The 23,860-nt window shown below is 44.4% G+C and overlaps 1 protein-coding gene across 5 annotated transcripts in view; it reads left to right on the top strand.

Moving 5' to 3' along the window:
* INPP5B (inositol polyphosphate-5-phosphatase B) overlaps positions 1-23,860 on the top strand; it is a 1,358,813-nt gene that overhangs the window by 833,472 nt on the left and 501,481 nt on the right. For all 5 annotated transcript variants that reach the window (XM_069622659.1, XM_069622660.1, XM_069622658.1 and 2 more), the window contains one exon: positions 23,498-23,608. In XM_069622659.1, the coding sequence (XP_069478760.1) occupies positions 23,498-23,608 (111 nt within the window). The remainder of the gene's footprint in view (positions 1-23,497; positions 23,609-23,860) is intronic.

Raw genomic sequence — 23,860 nt, 5'->3', positions numbered from 1 at the left:
GTAATGCAAAAATGTCAGTAGAGAGAGCAGCTCTCAGCAGTTGGTTTAGGTTGGCACAGGTGGGTCTGCAACAATCGATGATGACCTGAAGCGCCTCTTGGAACTGAACAGATTCCTCTTGGGAAACATTCAGACAATATTGAAGAGATCGGTTGCACCCCATGGAGCATGCATTGTGACTATAGTATTCCCTCCTCCTGGAAACTTCCGAAGGTGGCTCGGGCAGGGTGGAATCATGGCTAACTACCTGATCAGGACTACTCGGTAGCGGGCAGCTGCAGGATCCAGTATAGGCAGGTTATAAGTGTCAGGAATCTCCTCAAAGGAATTCCTTTGGCAGGGGGGTACACCTTGGATGAAGGGTATAAGCAGGTATAACCTATTTTATGCTTGGGTGCCTGCAAGTTGGAGTACTCAGTTTTTAGTGTTTTGATTTGCCCCGGTAACTTATCCTGGGTATCTTTCAGGGCTCTAGTTTTTGATTCCAACTGTCTTTGTTTCCTCGGAGAACCAGTCTAAGTAGCTATCCCATTGTTGCTGGTGTACATGCGCTCCCTTTTCCTCTAGTGCTTTCTACAATGCTGTAATCTTATCTGGGTTAAATGTGCCTTCCTAAGAGAAGTGTCTAGGTAAATCGTAATGAGTATAATCGTGCCATGTATCCAGAAATGTACAAGCTTTAGGATAGTAGTGTTTGTACATGAAATTTTCTAGACTTCCTTTAGAACAAAGTGGCACCTCTCTAGACTGACCTGAACCCTTACTTGCAGGGGCTAGACAAGATATGGCTTATTGCGGGACCAGGTCTGTACCACATTCCGTCTGCGCCAAGCACTATCACGCTCAGAGGCTGGTGGGGTTGGTCCGTCTCATAGCTGACCGCTTTGTAGCATCTATACAGAGTTTGAGTGGAGTCTCGTGAACGCTGTTCCTCCCTGCTACATAAATTTCAGAAGCACTTGTTAGTGTTGACCAAGTCTATAACCAGATGACTGTGTTACGTCATAGCCACGTCCCCTGTTACGTTACCCCGAGTATAGAGTGGTTCAGCTTTCCAGCGACGGGGTTACGGAAAGTGTTGCAGACACGACACATATACGGAGGAAACAAAACCTGTTTCAGCTCCTGTACTAGGACAGGCGGGAGAGTGAAACAAAAGCTGGGTCCACAACTAAGTTGCACATGTATGGTTTTAGGTTCAGGGCCAGGCTGGGCAAGTACAGGGCTCTCATCCAATAATATTTTTTTCAAACTCGAACAAGATACACAAACTCAAAGATCCTGGTCTATAATACTCTACCCTAAGCTGCAAAACTTTCTCTGTTTTATGACATCTTAACTTAGTGTGATGCAGGGTTGTGCTGCTTCACATTCACTATTACTGCGGTGGCCAGACAGTTTTCTTTTATTTTCTGATCATACATGTATACCTATAGGCAGGGTACCTATCTCCTTGGATAACCAGACATTTTCCACATTCCAGATATACCGAGACAGAAATTACCCCTACCTGTTACCAGTAACACCAAACAAAACATGACAGCACAAGCAATGCAATTAACTGTACTCACGACCCACGGTTTTCAGTCTGCTCCTCCTCCGCATCGGCCCTGCCTGCTTCCCCTAAATCCCTGGTCGCACCCACCAGCTTCCCCACTTGCAGGATTCAGAAGCTGAAGAACAAGGCCAGTAGTAAATGTTCTCAATAGGTCAAAAGCCTGTTGGGCTGCATTTAAACATACAAAGGGACTTTGTGAAGGGTGGGAGAGGCCAGAGGGGCAAATATGGAATGTATAAAGTGTCTGCACAAGTTAGCAAAGCACTGAAAGGACAAACATTTGAACAGACATAGAACGTGGCTAGTCTAGTATTTCTTTAACTTTTACTGAACTCATGTGGATTCTGTTTGTGTAAAATGTAAAGCATGGCATCAAAGATACTGCGATTCTCTTCAGATTTGTTCCACATAGAGTTGACCCTAAAGAGAGAATATCTATATTTTTTCCAGACAGCCAGTCCGATAGCACAGCGAGTAGAGTGCCCGCTTTGACATCTGTGCAGAGCCTGCTGATGCAGGTTCGAATCCCGGCAGGGCCAAACACAGCCTTTCATCCTTCCGAGGTCGATAAATGAACACTACACACCCTGGGTGATAATAAACAGCGCTCAGATGCCTGAGGGTTCGTAGTGCTATATAAATGCTAAATTATTATTATTATTTGTCATGATTCCTGCCCCTCATGTCCCCAGCCCTCCAAGATGTCAGGCTGGAGCAAGGCCACAATCACCTACATTGCCCTCAAGGGCCTCTCCATCCCTCCAAAGACGCACTTGGAGTCAGACTTGGAGCTTGTGGCACCAGACTCACTCACTCCCATAGGATAACATTGGGGATTGGACTTATAGTGCATTGATGGGGACAAGATGGATGCCCCCACATATTTCGGTTCCCAGAACTGCATGTGCAGTCTAGTCTTTTGGGTGTGGTTCAGCCCAGAGACACCTGGAATACCCAGAGACTATTTAAACCACACCCAGGCTGAGAAACATGCTTTGCGTTTTCTGCAGCGTGACACTCACCGTGTTCGGATCGGTCTTCAGTAGGCCTGCATCTTTCTTCTGCGCTCAGCTCCTGCAAGAACAAGAACACCGTTGGGAACAGCCTTACCTTGCAGCGCTTCTGCCCATCATTCATCGCTCCTTCTGTTCTGCGGGCATCTTCGGCGGTGTCCTTCCCATCCCGGCACGCCGCTTCCTAAGGAAAAGGGAAAATAACAGAACAAAGGCATTAGTAAGGATTCAGCAAATCTTCGCTTATTTTTAAAGACTGTACGAGCTTCAAACGTTTACCTGAATCCCAGCCGCTCTGGGGGAACTCTGTCTCCGGAACTTCTCATCCATCTGCAAGAGGGAAAAGACACTCCAGGTTAGCGTGGAAGCATCTAGGGGCGCCGCATACCGCGCTTACTCACCGCATTTCTTCTTCATAACCGGCATCCACGCTGAAAACATCGCGGCACCTAAAAGGCACAGAAGAATAACTCAGTTCAATACAAATACGAAAGGGTTGCATCGCGCTCTCACTTACCTTCAGCGCTACTCATCTCAGCAGCAAGTCGCCATCCCCGGACGCCGGCCATCATCTAAGGAAGGAAAGGAACGAAGTTAGAGAACTGTTCAAAAGACTCCTTATACTTACCTGTCGGACTCTTGCCAGTGAAGTAACTAGGCAGCAACGAGCCCGCATCAATCAACGCGCCCCTGCGCTGAAAGCAGGACGGAGAGCACACTTTCCAAGAAAACAAGGTGAGCTGTGGATCAAAGTGAAGGGTTGGACCCCGGGGAAGAAGGGGTTCAAGCACACAGAGACAATAGGGAGTTAAACTCTACCAATCCTGTGTTTCAGGCCCAGTCTCCAGTCGAGTAGACTCCAGGGAAGGGTTTGAGGTCCTAAGAGATCAGAACAGGCTGAGTGATGTCCCTGTGCATACCAGGTGAGCGTTACATTATTATGATGGCATATTGTTCCAGGATGTCATAAAACACATCATTCAAAAAGTGTTGGAATGTGGCGGGATCGTTACAGAGCCAGAACGTTATCACTACACTAGAAACTCAAACAGACCATACTTTGTACAAAAAAGTTTTCCACTCATCGCCTTTTCTTATTCAGATAACATATTTTGCTTTATGGAGTTCTAATGTAGACAAAATGACTGCCACTATAACTGGTCCAATAGTAGAGAAATAAGTTGAAGTAATGAATGTTTATGGTAATTTCGTTCAGATCATGGTAAACAATACATGGGCAGATAATTCTGTCTGTATTTGGCACAAAGAACAATGGCGAAGCAGCCAGAGATCATGTGTAATGGATAAGGTAAGGAAGGCATGGTTATCAGAAACACTACAGACACAAGGAGTACAATCCACGGGTGTTTATTGGACAATATGTGGGTGAGAAAAACAACTAATCTAATCCTAATTCTAAAATGGAGCAAGCTACAACCATCAAAATAAGGAAAACGCTGTCCTAGTGGTGTTGAGTCAAAACAAAATGGCCTATACTAATAAAACTATTACCAAATCCTTACTCTATATAACAAAAGGGTGCGGGACAATGATATGTATAACAAAAGAGGGTAATGCAAACTAAAATGTCCAAAATGGTATTGATAGTTCAGGACTGCTGAACTAATATACCCCCTTCCCCACATTGCATCACTGGACAAAGCGGAACAGTGGCATGGCTGTGTGCTCCCCTTGAGTCTTTATGTATCGGGAAGCTGTTTCTTCCGGAAAGGCAGGATCCCTCGAATTAATGTCTTTGGCCTAGCAGCGCAAGACTTTTCCCAAGCTCTCACCATGCAGGATTCCCCTCTTGTGCGGCAACCTCGTGATAGCCCTCCGTTGGGTTCACCTCCGTCTTTACACCACTGTAAAGTCACTTTATCACAATGCGGGATTCACTTCCCCTGGCTCCCACTGTCTGGTTCATTGTAGCCTTCAAATCATAATTCAGTCAACTTTACCAGTTATCTTAGCTTATATCATTCAGGAACTCTTAATGTCTTTCAAACAGATATTTGGTTAACTTTCACTAGTTCATTCAGGTCCCCCCCTTCGGGCTCAAACTTTCCTCTGTAGGCAGTTCTGGCTTCCATCATCGGGCGCGAGCCTTCACACCGCCAGAATCACACTTGTTTATTTGCATCCTTTCACGCTTTCACTTTTACGTACTTGCCAGTTCGATACAGAGACTTTCGATAAGCGATCGCGTCTCGCCGGGCCACTCTGTTATATTGTAGCAAGTGCATTTACTTTTCACAATCAAGGTTCTCTTTCTCACGGCTGCCTTCCTGAGCACAACCCACAATACTGGTTAAAGTTCAAAAGTTTATACCGTCTCCTATCCCGAGGGCTTCTGGTATCTGCAGTTCCTTTCACTTCTTGTTAAAGACTTTTGACTGTACGAGGGGGCTTGTACCCTTGATTATCTCCTTGCATGACCATTTTGACTATTTGCAACCTTTCTTAGTTATTTTCTCTTGCGGCTTCTCTCACATGCACAAGCCCGGCATTCTTCATTCTTGCTACAATGTGCTTTCCATCGTGGTTTCTTGACATTCTTACGATCACTTCAAACGTAAATGTCCTTTTAATTCACCATCACAAGCCAGTCTCCCTTTTCACTCACTGGCAACGGCTGATACTGTTTATCAAGACCTTCTCTTCAGTCAAGGCTTTTGGCCCAGCGCGGCTAGCCTCCTTTCAAGTCCTCACCCTGCACATGAATGAAGGAGGTACTGCCATGACTTTCTGCAGTGGCAGGGAGTTTCTCCGTTGGGATTCTGTGGCGACCTTGCAGCTGGTAGGACCACAGCCTTTCGTTTGCCTCCTTCTCCTGTTTGCTCTGCTTCCATATTTGTGTCAGCTTCTCAGGATTTCCTGCCCTTCGGTTCTGTGGGACCTGCTCGCCTTGCTCTCCTTTTCGGTTCTCCCTCCATCGGGTTGTGTCTCCTCGCAAAGTTCACAAAGGGTCTTGAAGGGTCTCCCTTTGCAAGGGCATTTCATCAATTTACAAAAAGTCACAATGGTTTAGGACTTAAGGCACCTGGTTGGTTTTTGTTCTTACATCACAGCTACCCAAAATAACATTCTCTGGCTTTGGGAGCTGCAGGTGCTTCAATGGGGGTAGGTCTTGAGGTCAGGGTCTCCTCGCATGCCCCTCAGAGAACTGGGCTCGCCTGATTGGCCCAGCATAGAAGTGCTAGTGTGTCACTGCCAGGAGACCCCAGCTGCCCCTAGTATTGCCTCCTGGAGGTACAGGTCTCGCCCCTCACTGCAGCCTCTCTTGCATTCAAAGGTCCAGTGTGGTGGTTTCCGCCTCCTCCAGTTCTCCCAGTGTGTCTGCAGCTCAACTGATCTTCCCCTGCGGTTCTGACACCTTCCAGCATCCACAGCTCGCTCAAAGTGTGCTTTCCTGCTCCTGCCTTTTATACTGCCTGGGAGATTCAAGTGAAGTCAGGTGTGAGTAGTTAAAAAGTGAGGTCTGATTTAGCCTGGCCTCATTACTTGGACAGTCTGCTGCATCAAGGCGAGAGTCTGTTTTCTGTGTCTGAGTGTGTTCCCTGTTGGTAATCCTCATCCTTCCAGTTTCCCTCTTCTTCGTCTCATTTTTGACATGCAAAGTGGTGGGGAAGTTGGAAGCTCAGTAAATCCAATACAGTAGAATAGGGAAGAGGTCTCAAATGAAAGGGGATTCCGTGTTTCACCATTGGCTGCCCCTACCCTGCTCCCTAAGGATCTGCACAATGAAAATCCTTTGGGTTTTTCACAAGAACCTTTCTTCAATACTGTCACCAGTCTTGTAAAAGAGTGTCCTCTTTGAGAGTTATACAATTTCACAGAGCAGGAACACTTCATCCAAGTTGATCGGGCAGTCGTAAGGTCTGTAAGGAGAAAGCTGCGCTGCTTATTTCTTGTCAAAACCCTCAGAATAATCCCAATGCTCTTTCAGGAGTTCAGAACAAACTACTGGAATTTCTTGATAACCAGATAGGAGGGCCAGACACATGGATTCAGGAATGGTATTGGGTAAAAACTATTTCTCAGGCAAAGGTTAAACATAAATTGAACCGTCCTCTTCTCCCAGTCAATAGCCAGATTGTAGGTAAGAAACCCTGGTCTCCCCAATATTATACTAAAGTGTGGTGCAGCTATTAAATCAAAATGAAGTCTTTCCAGATGATCTTGATTAGGCGTCATGAACAGTCTTGCTGTCCACTTTAGGGAATGGGTCATTTCCTACAACATCTTTCTAATGGCATCCGCTCTTTCAGGGAATCGGAACATTGAAACCAATAGACTAATCAGACTAAATGTCCGGAATCACAAATGAGAGCTCAACCCTGCCAGAATAAGAGATCGATTTGTGGAAATCTTCACAATGATAAACCACTCAGAATGTCTGTTTTTTTGCATTACAGTTGGGCTCGGACAGAGAAGGTTAGACGATGCTTTTGTGATAGATGTTTTGTGCCTTTTTCCTGATTCCTCTCCTTCAAATGTGATTGCCACATTCAAGAGGTCTCACCACTGCAGTCAAATTTTTATGGCTCCCATTGGCCTGCAAGAATTTGATTCTCAGAATTCCTCCATCTTACCGTGAAAGGACCACTCCTGTTTCAACCATCGCAGGATCTCCTGTTTCAACAACGGGGGGCAGTTCTTTATCCTTGCCCAACATCACTAGCCTTACTGGCTTGAGCTTGAAGAATTGACTAAGGGGTTTCTCAAAGTAACTTGCGAGTAATGCAGATGGCTAGGAAGCCTTCCAGAAGAGTTCAGTATCACAGTAAATCTCTTTGTTTTTGCCATTGGTCTCTAGAAAATAGATACAATCCTCTAATGTGTAACATGAATGATGTCCTATATTTTTTATTCTATCTTTCTCAGTCTGGTGTTCAGGTTAATACCTGTCGAATTTATCGAACTGCACTAGGCACTTAGAAACACAAGAATTGCTGCTTTGTCTTCAGCAAATCCTGTTGTTAAATGCCACGTAGATGGTTTTCTCATAATAGTAATAATAAAATCTCTTATATAGTGCTACACTCGTATGGATCTCAGAATGCTGAAATAACAGATTACATTATTATCCCACAGAGTGGTACTCAATTTATCAACCTCAAAAGCATGAAAGGCTCAGCTGACCTTGCCGAGATTTGAGCATGCAACAGCACAGATATGAGGGGCTGGTGTTCAACTTGCTGAGCTATCTAATCTGCAGAATGTGCCCAACAGTCAGAAAAGCACACCCAGTGTGGGCTCTTAACATTGTACTTTCAGCTATTGTTTGCATGCCTTTTGAGCCAACAGCTACAGCTGATATCAAGTTGATTACTTGGGAAACTGTTCTTTCGGTAGCTCTGACGTTGGCTAGAATTAGTGAGATTCAGGCCTTCTCCACTCAGAGCCATTCATGGTCAAAGCTAAGATGGTTCTACACACACATCTGTTTTTTCTACCTAAGATTATGTCCTCGTTCTATGTAATTCAAGAGGTCTGCCTTCCTTCTTTTCCTTCTCCCCCCTTTGAAGAGCAGAGGATACTCTCCACTGCCTCAACAGCAGGAGAGCCCTTCTGCCTGGCCCAAATGTGGGCTTTCTCAAAATCTAAAGCTCTTTTTGTCAGCATGGCCATCCGGCATCTAAACCCTAATTCTCTCAATGTATGATTTCTGCTGCCCTTGAAGCATATAAAGTACAGAAGGTTCCTCCTCCTCCAGCTGCTTGCATTCTCGTGCTGTGAAGGCTAAACCCACGGTAGTGCTTTTGTGAGGGGTCAGTAATGTAAGACTCACGACTGGTTTTAGTTTTCTCAAGGTTTGAAATTTTAACTAAACTTACTCTACCAGGGGATTCCCTACCTAGTCTATGATTTATCTCAAGTTCTGTAGTTTCTTCCCATCCTACATCCTAGGTCCTCACCTGAGGTTTCTCGATTTCTCCTGTCTCTTCTGTAGCTTCATCCTTCTTCTTAATACCACCTTCTTATCTTTCTTCTTTTGGAAGAGATAAGGGCGAGCTCCCCCAGAGGCCACTGTGCCTAAGTTGCTGTTATCCAGGCAGTGGGGACTCCGGGGAGCCGGCCCAGCCCAGGGAAAAGCCAATGGCAGAAAAACCCTGGTCATGATGGTATGCTGAGTATGGTGTTTCCTTGATGAACCGAGAAGTTCTCTTGGTTGCAAGATTCTGGAGAAATTACAGGTGTTCAAGGAACCGTTCATACCAAGGAGTAATAGAAGAGGTAGGGAGAGTCAAGATAAGGGGACAGAAGAATAATTGATAAGGGCCTAAGCTGTGAAGAGGTTCCAAGCAAGACTGGAACAACTGCAGAGCCCACAGAGCAGCAGGTAACCAACAGCTGGTCTGCCGTGAGCCAAGCTCACCAAAATGAAACTGGAAGGGAAGTAAGTAGCCGAGCATGGCTAAGCAACGAGAATGCTGGGGAGCAGCAATGAAGCAGTTGCTAATGCCGCGGGCGGCAATAAGGGAGAGCTGATGCTGCGGACTGCTATGGAAGAGAGCTGGTGCCGTGGGCGGCAATGGGCAGAGCAAGAGCCACAGGCAGCAATGGAGGAAAGCTGGTGCCGCGTGCGGCAAAAAACAGAGCAGGAGCCATGGCGGCAATGATTAGCCGGGAAGCCGAGGAGCAGCGTAGGAGACAAAGCAGCGTAAGCCGAAAGGCGTCAAACGCTGAAATAACAAGAAAAAGCAGGCGATACAAAGGCAGACAAGGGAAATGACAGGGAGAGGGAGCCAGAACAATACGGAGCGTCTAACCCGTAAAAGGAAGAGGGTTGCAACGCATGGAGCGGTTAGCTCCTTCCCAGTAAATACAGGCGGCAGCCATGATGGTTGAAGGAACTAGACTGTTAATGCACGTTTGAAAGGCAACGTGCAGGGAAGATCAATGGATCCTCCACTTGTTCCACGGTTCCCAAGGTTGCTGCTTGACAATTTAAGGGAAAACCTCCTAGCATACCCAAAACTAACCCTCAAACTAAACAATATAAACATTCAAAGGAACATTAAAAAAAAGCATAAATAAATGTTACCAAATAACCGGTGTCTTGGATGACTTCTACTTGGCCTGGGGGTATCATGTAATATTATCCTCACCAAAAATATTACCGTATATATGGTCGTCGTGAACGGCCATAGGCGATATTTTTAGTGAGGATAATATCTGGGGTTATTGGGAGCGGGGTTTGCAGGGGTGTCCCCTGCTCCCTTTAAAATAATATGCCTTAATATTGCCGCGAAAATATGGCAATATTTTTGTATGGCAATATTTTTGTGGGGATATTAACACATGGAACCGTCCTGGGCAGATCTTGCTCCCCCAGGAATATTGCAAAGTCAATATCTCCTAAGGAAAAAAAGTCTTGAAACGTTCCAAAGAAACGAAAGTTCACACAATTAGAAATCCACTGGTAAAAGTTCCTCCTTCGCTTGATGAAAAGATTTCCTTTCCAAGTGCAACAAAGAAAACAGCAGAAACCAATGGGTTTCCTGGATAAACTCCTTCCAGTAAAGGATGGGCAAAGTTGAAAATCAAAGCACCACTTAATGTTTAACATCACCTTTTCTGCTTACAACTCTGCAGCATCTTTTACATACAGTTTTTCAGGATGCTCCTGCTTTGGATTTTGCTCTCTCCAGAAACCTCTGTCTACTAATATTACTGTGCGAGCAGGCTCCCTTGCTCCACAGTTGGCTTCTGTTTCTGCTACATTTGACTGCTACAGTTCTGACAAGAATGTTGACAAGCACAGTTCTACTTCTGCAACTTAAAATGTTAAGCAACTTCAACAAGACTTTGACTCACAAGACTTTGACCTCTAGAGGTTGCCAAGGCATTCTTCTGTCTTGTATGGTAAAAAAGGGCAGCCCCTTTGCCTTTACCTCTGTTTTGCAGCTACCACAAAATCTGTCTTTTGCTTCCAGACTAATTTGTCTGCACTGGAATAGTCTCAGCTCTACAGATTTTAAATATCGACTTTTGAACAAGTACCCAGCTCCCTTCCCCTGCTTCATATACTCCTTTCTCCCCAGTAGTTACACCCAAAGCTGTAGTTACTTCCTACTCTTTCAGCCTTGGACAACCTTGTCACCCTTATAGTAGAGGACTCTGGGTTAACAGCTTCAGCGACTCTAAAAGGATGGTATGATATTCTTAAATTAGCTGAATTTACTTTTGGCCTGTTGGCTTGTTCTTCCGCTTAAGCCACTTCTACAACTTCTACTTTATTATTCAGGTTGTTACAAGATCCAATTATCTTAAGGGAAACAATATTAGGCACACACGAATTCTTTTCAACCTTGAACTGCCACTTCAAAGGGTGCCCGTTCCCACCTTTCGGTCAGTGTTCCGCTTACAAGGTATTAGGGAACATTGTTTCATGCTAAACTTCTTTGAACATCCAATCTTGCTTGCAACATTTTGGGAAAGTCAATTCTGCTTTAATAAGTTAGCCGGCAGCATTCTCCTCCTTAATAGGAGCCACGCAACCGCTCGGGCAACCAGTTACTTCTAACAATTAGAAAAAGTGATGCTTTTACTACACGCAAGAACTTCAGATTGTTACCATAAGCATGTGTTACATTTCCCTTGTTAGGAAGCCTACCACTTCTGCGAACAACGCATATATATGCGAGTGCGAATGAAGATGGCTACCATTACCAGCAAGGTGATTCTGTTCATTTGGAGTACAGAGCATTCCTTTTCAGACTCCACAATCATGGCGACTGCGGGCGGGTGCTGCTTCCCGGCTTGGATTATTCTACTGCTGCGGGTATTCTTGGGATCCACACCCCTTTGCTGCATGGGTGGCTCTGATCCTGCCTCATCAAAGGAGAGTCTTCCACTCTCCAGCTTCCCTCAGCTTGCTTCTACACACAGGCCTTGGGTTGATGCACACTTCAGCTCTGCATTCACAGCAATGGGGTACACCTGGAAAGACTTCCTGCTTCTTCCAGCCTCTTCCAATGCTGCCAAGCCAAACAGGGTTTGTGAGCACAGGACCAACTCAGAGCCTGCAGGTGAAATCTGCTTTCTCTGCTCCGGGCGTCCCTTCTGTGGTCACACTTCCTTGTGAACTGCCAGCCTTGTGCTTTGCTTCTTCTGCTTCTACTACTGCCGAGCTTCCAGCTCCTGCTCCAGCTTCTTCTGCTGCAGCCTTTTATGGGTTAATTGGTTTCAGGTACAGGCCCTTAGAACTAATTGCCTGGCCTGGCCAAAAGCTATTAGGCTTGCCTGTCTGACCTTGCTCCTGCATGCCTCTTCAGCCCTCTTCTTCAAAGTCCCAGAGGGATTCTGGGACATGCTGTCCACTTTATGAAAATTCAATTTCTATACTTCATTAAATGGTTTAAGGATGGGTTTTTCTCCCTTGATATTAGTAGAAGAGGAAGTATATGTTTTAACCATTGGAGAGAGAGATGGGGCAGGAAAAGTCAAATTTTCGCCATTCGTATTGATATACTTTTGGCATTGTGAAGGACAAGGGGATTGAGGGATATAAAAGATTAGTTCTTTGTGTTCAACACTAGATTGAGTCACTTTAGATATGACCTTTTCATCCTTAGTAGGAGGTCGAGATATGTCAAAATGGCAATAAGCCAATTACTCCTCTAAGTCTATGATAACAGTATTTCTCTTCAAGGAAAAATACTTTCTCGCCCTGCGGAATCTCCCCACCTCCCTGGACCTGGTGTCCACCTAACTGATCCTCCCGCAGTACACCACCCCCAGGATTTGGATTAGGAAGCATCTGCCCTTTCCTGGTCACCTGGGAGGATCCCCTATGCAGGGTTTCAGTGGGGGATCCGCAGAATTCTTTACACTTTTCAGAAGCTTGTGCCTTGGGTTATTATCAGCAGAGAGGCTATTTGGTCTACACGTTCAGCGTTCTGCAAGCATTACTGCATGAATGCTAGCTCTCACTCAGATGCAGCATTCGGTCAAGCCATTTTGACAAATCTGTTCTACTAATGCAGCTCACGTTTCTCCTCTCTATATGTTCTGGTGTTATGAAATCAACCATACAATATGGAGGAAAGGGGGCGGGATGCTGGAGGAAATAAGTTACTCACCGTACTGACTAATGTACTCTTATTCTGGAGGCCACTTTTCTCCATACGCTCCTCACTCCATCCCCTTAAAGAACCAAAAGAGCACAATAGCCCCAAAGGGGTGAAGAAGACAAGCTGAGAAGGACAAAACCCATGCCTGGAAGAGCTTTGACTGGTGAGTAGTCCAGTACCCCTGAGCCAGTGTCGGAAACAGTGTCAGTTGAGAGATTCAATAAAGATGACTGTTACCCAACCGTCGTCAATAGATGAAAAAGAAACCATATTGCCTCCCTTCCCAATATTTTCCAAAATATGTTACAACTAGCTATTTTCCTGCAAGAAGCATTTTCTTGATATCCTCTTCACTGAAGGTAGGTGTATGTCTCCGGTTGGGGTGTACCATAATTCAGCTTCGAGTAACTATTTGGCCGAATTCCAGCTGAAAATGAGATATTCAGCTTTGGAGGAATACTTAATTATCACTCAAAGCCGAATAGTTTCCCCTACAAAATACATCAAGTACTGCTCTGAGTGCAGCCTGGAATCCTTCAGGCATGTCATGTTTATCCTTTAAAAGTATCATTACACAAATGCTGCTGTCCTATTTTGATTAAGTACAGGCAGAGCAGAGGTGTGAAAGTACAAACAAAATCCCTGCCCTTCATGTGCTGGACAGACAGACTTTGATCTGGGGATTGCTGGAAAGGGTTGAGCAGAAGCAAACCTCTCAATATTTTGAATGGTTCTCTGGTCTCCTCTATATTTTGCAGTTGAAAACCGGAGCAACAGTTTATGAAGTTGCCATAGGAAAATGGCATTTCCTTTAGGCACTTATTGATTTGCTGATGTGAGAGATCTGAAAATGACAGGTTCCAGTCCCATCAACTCCCAATACAAATAATATGAAGTGGATTAATATAGCTGTTGCAGAGATCCCAGTAAGTTCCAAACCCTGTGCTAAATAGCTCAGTAGGTAATGTGCCTCCAGCAAAGAACTGTATTCATCCTGCAGGTCAAGCTTGTAAAACAAGTAAGATGGCTTTGTGGCAAGTGGGCCTGCAGTAGAAATGTGCTTGTAATATCGAATGATAGATTACAGTTCCTGCCCTCTGACTTTCTCGTGTTGCCAAAATGAGTCCCTTTGAATTGAGTAAAAGTGACAGAAGTTACTACAGAATGTGGATATATTTTTTTTAACCAGAATGCCCAGGCCTGTGGCAGCAGAAATATTCCTCGCAACATTAGAGAGCTAAAAAAGAGGAATATTTGTTTAATTAAAGCAACGAGATAGAAGTTTACAATACATTGCACCAAATGGATGTACACGTGAAACAAATAAGTAACATATGCATGCACATGACAATTAAAGATCTGAAAATCATCACTGTCCCCTCCCTTTAGGGCACGCTGAGTACCACAGAGGATTCTGCATTCCCTATATATTTTTGTCTGGTTTCTTAAACCGTAAGACTTCAAACATATCATATCTGAAAAATAAAGAATACTACTATATTTTAATGAAAAATAAATTTTTCAAATGCCTTAATCCAATTCAGTACCACAGGTAGAAATCATGGCTTTAGCATCCCAATTGATGTAATCACTCCTTTTGTGCTTCAAGATGGCCCGGCCCAAAAGAAACGTTTGAAAGTACAAGTAGATACATCCAAGTCACTCTCCTCACAATGATTGCATACATGCATACTATGCTTTTAGGCTCGTCTTAGTTACTTGGGCCCTGTCCAGCAAGTAACATCTATGAATGCACAAAGAAGGCAAACTCTGCTGTTATTGGACACTTTATTTTCTGATAATATATTCCTTTCAAGGTTTACTCAAACATCTTCCATAGAAAGAAATGCAATAAAGTATGAATACACATATTTTTAAGTTTTTTTTTAATTTCCAAAGGATTTTCTTGTTTACATAACTTTAGTAAAAAGGCAACTATTCGGCTCTGGATGAATACTTGCCAACTATTCGGTATTCGGCTGAATTCGGTATACCCCTAGTCTCCGGTGGAAAAGGGGGATGGTGGTTAAGAGGAAGAAAGGTGGGATAAAAAGAACAAAAAGGATCGGGTGATCTGATGTCCAAATATTAGGTCCAGGAACATGGCAGGGCACAAGTTGACTAATTCACTTCTAAAGCCTTGCGGCGAGAAAACACATTATGTCAGACACTATCACACAGAACCCCGAGGACTAGGTGTTTGAGGAATGGCAATCACCCACGTTCCGCTAAGCTTTGTTTAAGAAATATGATTACTTTTAAGCATTTATTCAACATATTGCACTTTCATCACGAACAAGGTAGTCTGTCTTCTATCTCTACCCTTGGTCACGCCTGATTGTGAGCCAGACGTCAGGTCCACCCATAATTAAAGGGCAAGAGGATCTCATCCATGCCAAAGGCATGCTTGTTCTGCCAAGCCGCCTGCAGTGCCAGGCCGAACATCGAATCACAATTTGGGGGCATAAATTCATCCACAAGGCTGTTTTCACTGGCATGTATGTATCTCTATACCTGCCAGAAATTACACCCATTGAACAGCCCATTACTGAATCCTGACTCGAACTCTTTTGAAAATTCATCAGTGTGTCATCCGATCGCCCCATTACTTCCCGAACACCGCTGTGCTATGCATGAGAGCACAGATATTGCCCTGCGTGAAGCCTTTTAAAATAATTCCCACATCACCAGTAAACCTAAAGTGAGATCCCTCTTCTTTTAAACCTCAAAAATCCTGATCTTCTTTCCATCAGTCGTGTCTCAACGGTGATACTACTCCAGCTCTTCAGGCAGTACATATTGGTTACCAACATTTGAATGCTCAACAAGAATAGACAAAAGCCAATAGATATGGCTGCTGTATGGTGAAACCATTGTGAGTTCATGTACACTGACACACACAGGCAAATTGGGAATATGACGACTGGAAAGCAGAAGGAGTAGAGCAAAGGGTTCTATGTCATTTCATCACCGGATGTTTTTTCGCTGGGTTTTTTACTGCAGATTTTATGTTCCCGAACACCCACACCCCAAATGTATATTATTCTTAACCCGCCATAACCCTGCAAAAAAAGTCCCGCGATGAAAGGACATTGTACCGAGCGAAGGTGCGGGAGGGAGAGATGAATGAATCCAAGCGAGGGAGAGTGAGTAAGGGTATGTATGCTGCTGGAGAGATTGACGTTTTATTGTATTGTGTTTTTAGAAGGCGCCAACCATGCCCAAGGCCGCCTCCTAGCGCACCCAGGGCAAAGGGAGGGGGTTAGGGAAACCAATCTCTCACGGACTCTGGGAAGATTCAGATTGGACAAGTGCATTGGGAGGGGCCATGGGGAAGAATTTAATACAGCACATGTGTCAACAGTACATCCGGGTGCTTAGACCATTAGCAGAGCAAGTAGCAAATAATACATCACAAGTTCTTTACAAAAGCAAAGACCTTAGTACATTGAAGGTTATCACAGTACAAAACAGATGAGGCAGGGCAAGCAGGCTAATCCAAAAACTGAATACATTAAATTGCTCTTAACGTCGCACTGTATGCCAGAATCCAGCCTCTAAGCACTGGACCGGGTAACAAAACCGAGCTGCTCTACACTGTCTTGGTTTCAAGACAAGTGTGTTGCGTGGCACAAGAAAGAGCGTGTGAGTTACATCGTAGTTCTAACCGGCTTGAGGACAGTGGGATAATGTAAGCTCAGTTGAGGAGGCAATAGTATTTCCTGAATAGGAAATTCTTCAGTCTGGTACTGAAGTAAAGGTGGTCTCTACTTCTTTGGTGGACAGGCAAGGTGTGCTGCTCGTCTTTCTCCTGAATGTAGCACTAACCCGTGTTTTGGAGCCCGAGGATCTCCGATGCCTTTCATGTGGGTGTTTTTTACTTGCTGCCTTCTGTAAAGTGGACCTGTGTTCCAGTGCACACTGTGAATAGGGAAAACTCTGATAGAGCCCATTCCGGCAAACAGAGGACATGTGTAATCTGATCCGTTGGTTTGCATATCGGATTTAGTGTTGCTGCTTTATCGTGCATTACTTGCAACTGCAACTGTCTAAGGTTACGAGGCAGCCCAAAAAGGAGACTGTTGCAGTAGTCAAGGGGTGAGAGGACCATTTGCATCATATTGAGGAGGGGGAGGAGGCGTTTCAACACATGCAGTTGGAAGGGAGATTCCTTAGTCATTTCCCGAATTTGCTGTGTAATGGAGAGGATGTTGCCAAAGTTGACTCCCAAGGTTTTTGGATGAGGCAACGGGATTGGGAGGGAGTCCATGGAAGGGAGACCAGGGGAAGTGCAGCAGGAATGGAATTGCCAAAGTCGATGGTCTCTGTCTTTAAGGCATTCAGCAGAGGTTATCAGTCATCCATTGCTAAATCTGTGGCAAGCACTCTAGAATGCCAGTGGTGTGCTGGGGCAGATTCTTGCAGATTGAAGGCGATCTGGGTATCATCTACATGGGCGTCAAAGATGACCATCAGCATCAGCATGAGGTTGTCAGCAATCCAGTGGTAAATCTGCAGAATGACCACCAAACCCAGTTACCATTACTGCCACTCGGTCCCATGGCATTACCAGGGCCTTACGAGGGGTGGTAAGGGAGCCTAAATTCCCCATTTCTGGAGTCCTATGGTCTCCACGTGTATTTTCAATGGATTCACTGTGATTGGTAATATCGAAAGGCAAATCTGCAGATTTATGGGGGTAAAGTAGAGGATTCGCCTCCAGCAAAATGCTGGATGTAAACCCTCCCCCTTAACTCTAAAACTGTAGTACGGGGTATACAGTTTATTATCGGTGTAACAAACACCGAATTTAAAAACTGAGAATAAAATGCATCGATTAGAATGAATTTTGTTTGGCAAATTCAGGGAGGATAGCTCAGCGGCAACGTGCTCGCCTTGGAAGCAAAACGACACGAAACCACACAGGTTCGATCCCCGGATCCGTCCTTACTAACCTCTGGGTATTTAAGCGTGTTATAAATAGGCAACTACAACAAAAAAAATTGCGCAACTAAAAAACAATTCCTGTAACAGCGCCTCGATGCCCGCGGGCTGTGTGAGCGCTTTAAAAATGCAGATAATAATAATAAGAATTAACTTTAGTTATGTTATGTTATGTTATGTTAGCGGTACTTGTATAGCGCACCGTCACCAACGGAATTGGTCCCCAGGCGCTCTGGTGGATCTGTAAACAGGAAGGGTGGGTAGGGTTAGTCGGGAGGAAGGGGAGAAGGGGAGTGGGAGAAGTGGTGTGCTGGTGGCAGCTTCAGCTCAGTATACACCGAGTGCTGGGCTTTGGTGCTAGTATCGGATGAAGGCCTCGAGTACTGTGGGTGAAGTTTGTGTTGTTGATGCGGTGTTGTAAAGTGCGTGCGGATTGCTGGGAGAGAGATGGTTGTGTGGTTTTGTGTGGGTTTAAGTATGCAGAAGATTGAGGGTTGGGTTAGTGGGTCTGTATCCTGGTTCAGGTACTTATGATTCCGTTAGAGTTGTAAACCTGTGGATTCAGATGTTGCTGGTTCTTCGAGGGCCGACTTGTTTTGGTGGTGATGCGCTGATCCACCTGTATCCTATTGAGTATAGTTTGGATTGGTGGGTGCGTCAACAATTGGTTGGGCGTTGCAGGAGAGGGTTTGGGGGAAAGTTAAGGGCCAGTAATTGGAGTTGGAGGGATGGGGGGTCCCTCTGTAAACATTTAATTAAAAAACATTAAACATACATAATTAATCTTCCGTGTTGGAAAGTGTTGATTTCGCAGACAGAACACGTATTGTTTCTCCATATTGTTACACCAGAAACATACGTTAGGTGGCGCTGCATAACAGAAACAATAAAGTTGCGGCATTCGAGAAGGAAAGGAACTGCAGAAATCCCAGATAAGATGTTGGAGATACCTCTGGCGACATTAGTTGGTGGAAAGAAGCGTAATAGTTATTTTAGCATAACAATTTAGCAGTCGTTATTTAATTAAAAGTATATTTTCCAGCAATATAAAGACATCCATTGTACAGAGGTGCGCCAATGTGGTAACAGACTGTCCGTTTATTGCCATTTTTTCCACACTGCTGTACTTGCAATGAGGTCAACTGGAAGTCTCAGATAAGCATGAAAGAGTCATGTGGAAAGGATGGAACCTCGAGGTTCGCCACAATGTTGGAAGGTAAAGGGCCAACTTAACCTGAATATCGCGGTGGGACAGGAAAGAGTTCAAGTGGAGGGTGGAACCGGAGATTCGAAATGACGTCCCAAGGCAATGTACGAGAGTTAAATGGTTAATAGTCCCGAATGCCGAAGAGGTCAAAGGGAATGAGGATAGTTAGGCAATTCCTTCATGGAAAGTGCAGGTTCTCTGCTGTTGGCCGGTTTGATCGGATCCGAAGCCAGATTGGTGATTGCGCAATAGGCTACTCCCCTCTGAGAAACCCTGACCATATGGATCCGGTCCATTTGCCTTGTGAGAGCCTGCTGGGTAATGTTTGTGCAACCAAAAGCTCCCTATGACACTCGGACCAGAAAAACGGACAGCTTTTCCTAAAGGGTAATAATGTCTTTTCATTTGGTAATTGTAGCTAGTGTTTTGTTACAGGTTCAGCTTCACTCGAAGTACATAGCAGTCCCATCACAAGGGTTGCTGAATGCTCGTTGAACAGCGCAGTCCTGCTGACAGTATTGGCAGGTTCTGACTTCTGAACATTGAAGGTTCAGCACAGGAAAGAAAATTACCAACACATTGTTCCCTGGCAAGAGATACACAGAAGGCCCACTCAGGCAATTTACTTGCATGCACAAAGGTATACCTGAGATCAAGTATTCAGGAAGCCTTTCACATGCTGCAAAGACTAGAGCTAGGAGCTCAGCCGGATTTCATCCGGGAGATTTATATGTGGAAAACTGTGACTTCATGCAATGTGGTCTTTTCCTGGAAGGAAGACCGCTTTTCCTGCGGCAATAACATCTATCAGACATATTAACCAACTACAGTCCCTTTTTTCAAAGTAAACTTGCATAGTATTCCGCAGAGAAATGGTGCTATCTTTTATAGTTCCCCTTTTCATCCATTAAGCCCTTTACAATTTCACCTTAATCAATACAATTCATTCTGTCTTTCACCTTAGACTGCACGCTTCGTTGGTTGAGGTGGTGCTGCATAGCCTGGATGTGGAGGCCAACGATATTCTGTTGTGAGATAATTCAACCATTGAGGACTACAGATAGTCTGTGTGTCCCTCATAGCTGTCTTGCACCTGTCTAGGAAGCAGCTAAGGTGACCAAAGCTGGATGGATTGTCTCTAGAGTCTGCTGTGGCTACGAGCTGCGAGGTACTCCAGTACTGGCGAGACATCATGCATCTTCCACCCGATAGAAGGCAGCATCAGTGGCGTCTGTCTTTGGATGCATCCTCTGAACAGGGATGCCTCCTTTCGCCAAGAGGTTTGCACAACTTGTTCCCTTGATCCTGATTCGAACATTGAGGTGGAAAATGATGCCTATACTGCATTCATCTAATGCTTAACATGCTTTCATTAGCCTATGCTCATGTTTGCCATCTTGAATCGTGCTACCTGGAAAGGTAGTTTTACCCTATGTTGTTGTGCACATGTCTTAACTGAGTACACACCAGAAGCAGCCTCGCTTCAGTGTCTGCCCAGTTCTTGCGTGTTTCCTTTTTGCCACTTAAAAGGCTTCAGACAGTAGAATTCGCTACATTACGTGGGCAAGGCACTGCCTGAGCCACGTGAGAGCTGTGGTGGTAGTAGCAAATGCTGACCAGCTAGAAATGTATAGGACTATGTCTGCATCATTTTGCAAAGTTTACTCGCCGAAGATTTAGGAACCCAGTTGATGCCACATACCACAAAATAAGGAGAACCATGTAGGGCAGGTTACAGATACCCTGATATGTTGTGCTACTTGGCATGCCCTTACATAGACGACCATGTTATGAGTTAATATAAAGCAATGTAAAACCTGGGGAGGGGGTTACTATATATATTATGTTTTGTGCAGAGACAGGGATCTGCTGTTTCATGTCTCGTGGATTTTGTCTGCTGATGTGCCACTGTCATTAAAGCCGCTTACCAACCTACCCTGTGATTGGATTATTTGCTGCGTGGTGAATTGTTCGACAACAATGTGCAGTCACCCCCCTCCAGAAGAGCAGTCGGTTTCATATTATTCCTGGCCAGGTTGGAAAAAAAGGGAGAACGGGACTAATGAGAGAGAGAGAGAAATTACCTTCATGGGGATTTCGGTTCTTATAGTCGCTGCTCTCCCGTACATCCATCTGCACGAGCATATATGTGATCTAACCTGGCATGGTATAGAGGCAAAAGCCCTTATGTGACAATGAGTAGAGGTTGAAAGCCCTATTATTAGGAAAGGGTGCAGGCAAAGGAAGGCGTGCAAGGGGACGCGGCATGCAGAGCCCATTCTAAAAGCTGTAATGTGACGGCACATCGTTTACAAATGCCTCTAGCCCTGCCTGGTGTGAGGGCATCTTTGAGTAAGAGACAGACAACAGATTCAAAGTTCAAAGCAAACACTTTTATTAACTCAAATATCAGGATGGAAAAATGCCTATCTTGCCCCTAAGGTGGGATTTCCCTACCAAAGGAAAGTCAAAGTCAATAAGTTCAATTTAGGAATCGGTCTATGTCCGAAACCTATGCTTGCCGTCACAACTAATGTTATACAATGTGTAGGGATGTCAGTAACCAACACAAATAGTGTTACATTTAAAATTCTGAGCTTGGTTCGGCATGCAGCTTTCTTTTAGCTCCCTTCACCACGTAAAAAGCAGTTCTTATAAAATGTTTTAGGATTACCTTGAGTTCCAAAGTAATCTAAGTTTTGTTCAATGCTCGGGGTTCCCTTCCCCCAAGTACCAAAACACAGTTCAAAACACAAAATATCCTCAGGTGCCGTCCCCAGGACAAATAAACAGTTCCAATACCAGGGATCCCTTCCCCAAGACACAATTTCAGTAGTGTATTAATATGAGTGTGTCTCCTTAATATGCTGTGCCGTGCTTGGACCCTCTGCTTATTACTGGCCTTTGCACCATAAAAGGTTTGGTTTGAAATTGACTGTTCAGTTAAATTCACCGTTTAAAGTTCATAAAGTTCACTTCCCAAAGTTCCATTCACATTGGGGAATAATGCACATTGGGTTCGCTGGTCTGACTTTATAGTTAATTATTCATAGGCTTCTTTGTAATAATACTTAATTCTTCTGTAGAAATTACATATTTTAAAAATGGCATGCAATGTAAGTTTCCTCCACTTTAGGAATTAGCACACAGTGTATTCAGTTGTATGGAAAAAAAGCTGAATTTCTCTTATTTTCTTCATAAGAAAGGATTTTCCTTCAGTGCAGTATTCAGAATGGTGCAGATTTATAGTTTAAATATTCTTTTCCATTCAGCATTTCAGTAAGGTGTAAACGTTGTAAGGTAAGTAACTTTGATGTCCTTGTTCAATTTGTTTCATATTGTAATCTGTCTTTATAATTGGCCTTTATATGTGCCCTGCATTCAGAGACCTTTGACAACGTGTTTTCATCTGCACACGGCCACTCCGTAATAAAGTATTCACTCGGTTTTACAAGATAACAAGTCTTAATGTTCATCGGTTCGTAAGGATTCTAATCAGAGACCTATGAAAACGTTCCTTTCATTCATGCAACCACTCCAATACAAAATATCCTTGCGTGTAGCTTCAAACAAACACTCGCATACCGGGTTTCCGTTTGCCTAGAAACTCACTGGTTGCTTTGATGCAAGTTCCTGCCACTCAGATCTTCTGGCCTTTGGGTCTTTGCTTCAGGGCTCCACCTCCTGCCTCTCAGGCCCTCCTGGGTCAGCTTCTGGCCCCAAGAGAACGAGCACCTCGAGTAGTAGGAAAAGGGACAGCCTTCAGCACGGCTCCCCTTTCATGCTTCAGTCAGTTCCACAGAGCCCCAGCTCCTGGGCCGCTCTTCCTTGAACCATAAGCGGACAGCTCCTCGCTGTTCTTCTTGACCTCTTTGCTGCTGCAAATTACTGCCACTGCTCCTGTCACCATTCCCTCCCGTACACTCATTTGGTATTTTTTTTTAATACACCTTCAGCCCTTTAACAGGCTGCAGGTGCAAGCTCACAATTAGCCCTGCGTGCTCATCATTAAGGGGACATGCTCTACTCTACTGCTCTTAGTTGCCTATTCCTCGTTTCTGTACATTTTGTAGTCCTGTATGAAGAATTCAGGGGAGTTGGTTTGTAATACCGCAAAAAGACAGCGGATGGGTTGGTTTGGTCATTATTAGGTTAATGGGTTACCATGTCTCTCCCAAGGGTATCCCACTCCCAGTCCCCACAGACCCTCCGCCAGGTGATTCTCTCTCGCTTGTCCTCATCCAGGGTTGGGATCCAAGAGCAATGGCCTTTCCCTGGCCACCTGCGCAGAGGATCCATGGGGAATAGGAGTGAGAATGTCCTCGGGTTTCTCACACTGGTCAAACAAGTATATCCTGGCCCGGTTTAGTAGGGGGAGAGCAAAGGCTAAGTGAACCAGCTTGACCTCAAAGGTAGTACGTTTTCTTATTTGTAATGGTATTTTTATAATGCTATTGCACAATATGTTTTGTGAACGGGACATGACGTAGTGGCTCATTGGAGTGCTCATATTCGTGTGATTTAAAAACTTCTATTAACCAGATTATGTTTTAAGGGATGTATAGGAAATTACCTTTTATTGTTATAAATGTTTATACGATTGATTTTATGGATGTTGTAAGGTATTTTATTGTTCTTTATTGGTTTTATTACCAAAGTGATGATGATGATATTGCTATGCTTTATATTTCAGGTCAAAGTACAAAACAACGATTTGTACCGAAAATCGTTTGAAGATATTGTACGCTCTTTGGACAAAATGGAGAATGAGAGCATACCATCTGCACAGATTTCTCAGAGAGAGGTAAAGTCATGTCTTTGTGTGTTGGGGTTCCTTGAAGCAAATAGAGAGTATTAATGGCAGGACTTAAGAAAGAAAAGTGTTTCCATGTACAAAATAGATCTATGAACTAACAGTGTCCGCAAAGAATCGCTCTTCGCTATTAAATTCAATCTGACTGCTATTTGACATGTTCATTAAAAAGCTGTTGGGTGGGGAAATTCATTAAAAAGTCTGGAAAACATGATTAGCGTAAATTAAATTCATCTCATATGT

This window comes from Ambystoma mexicanum, chromosome 11 (genome assembly GCF_040938575.1).
Source record: "Ambystoma mexicanum isolate Mex_15411 chromosome 11, UKY_AmexF1_1, whole genome shotgun sequence".
Lineage (NCBI taxonomy): Eukaryota > Metazoa > Chordata > Amphibia > Caudata > Ambystomatidae > Ambystoma > Ambystoma mexicanum.
Note: the sequence above shows the minus strand (reverse complement) of the source record. Positions and strands in the feature narration are given on the sequence as shown.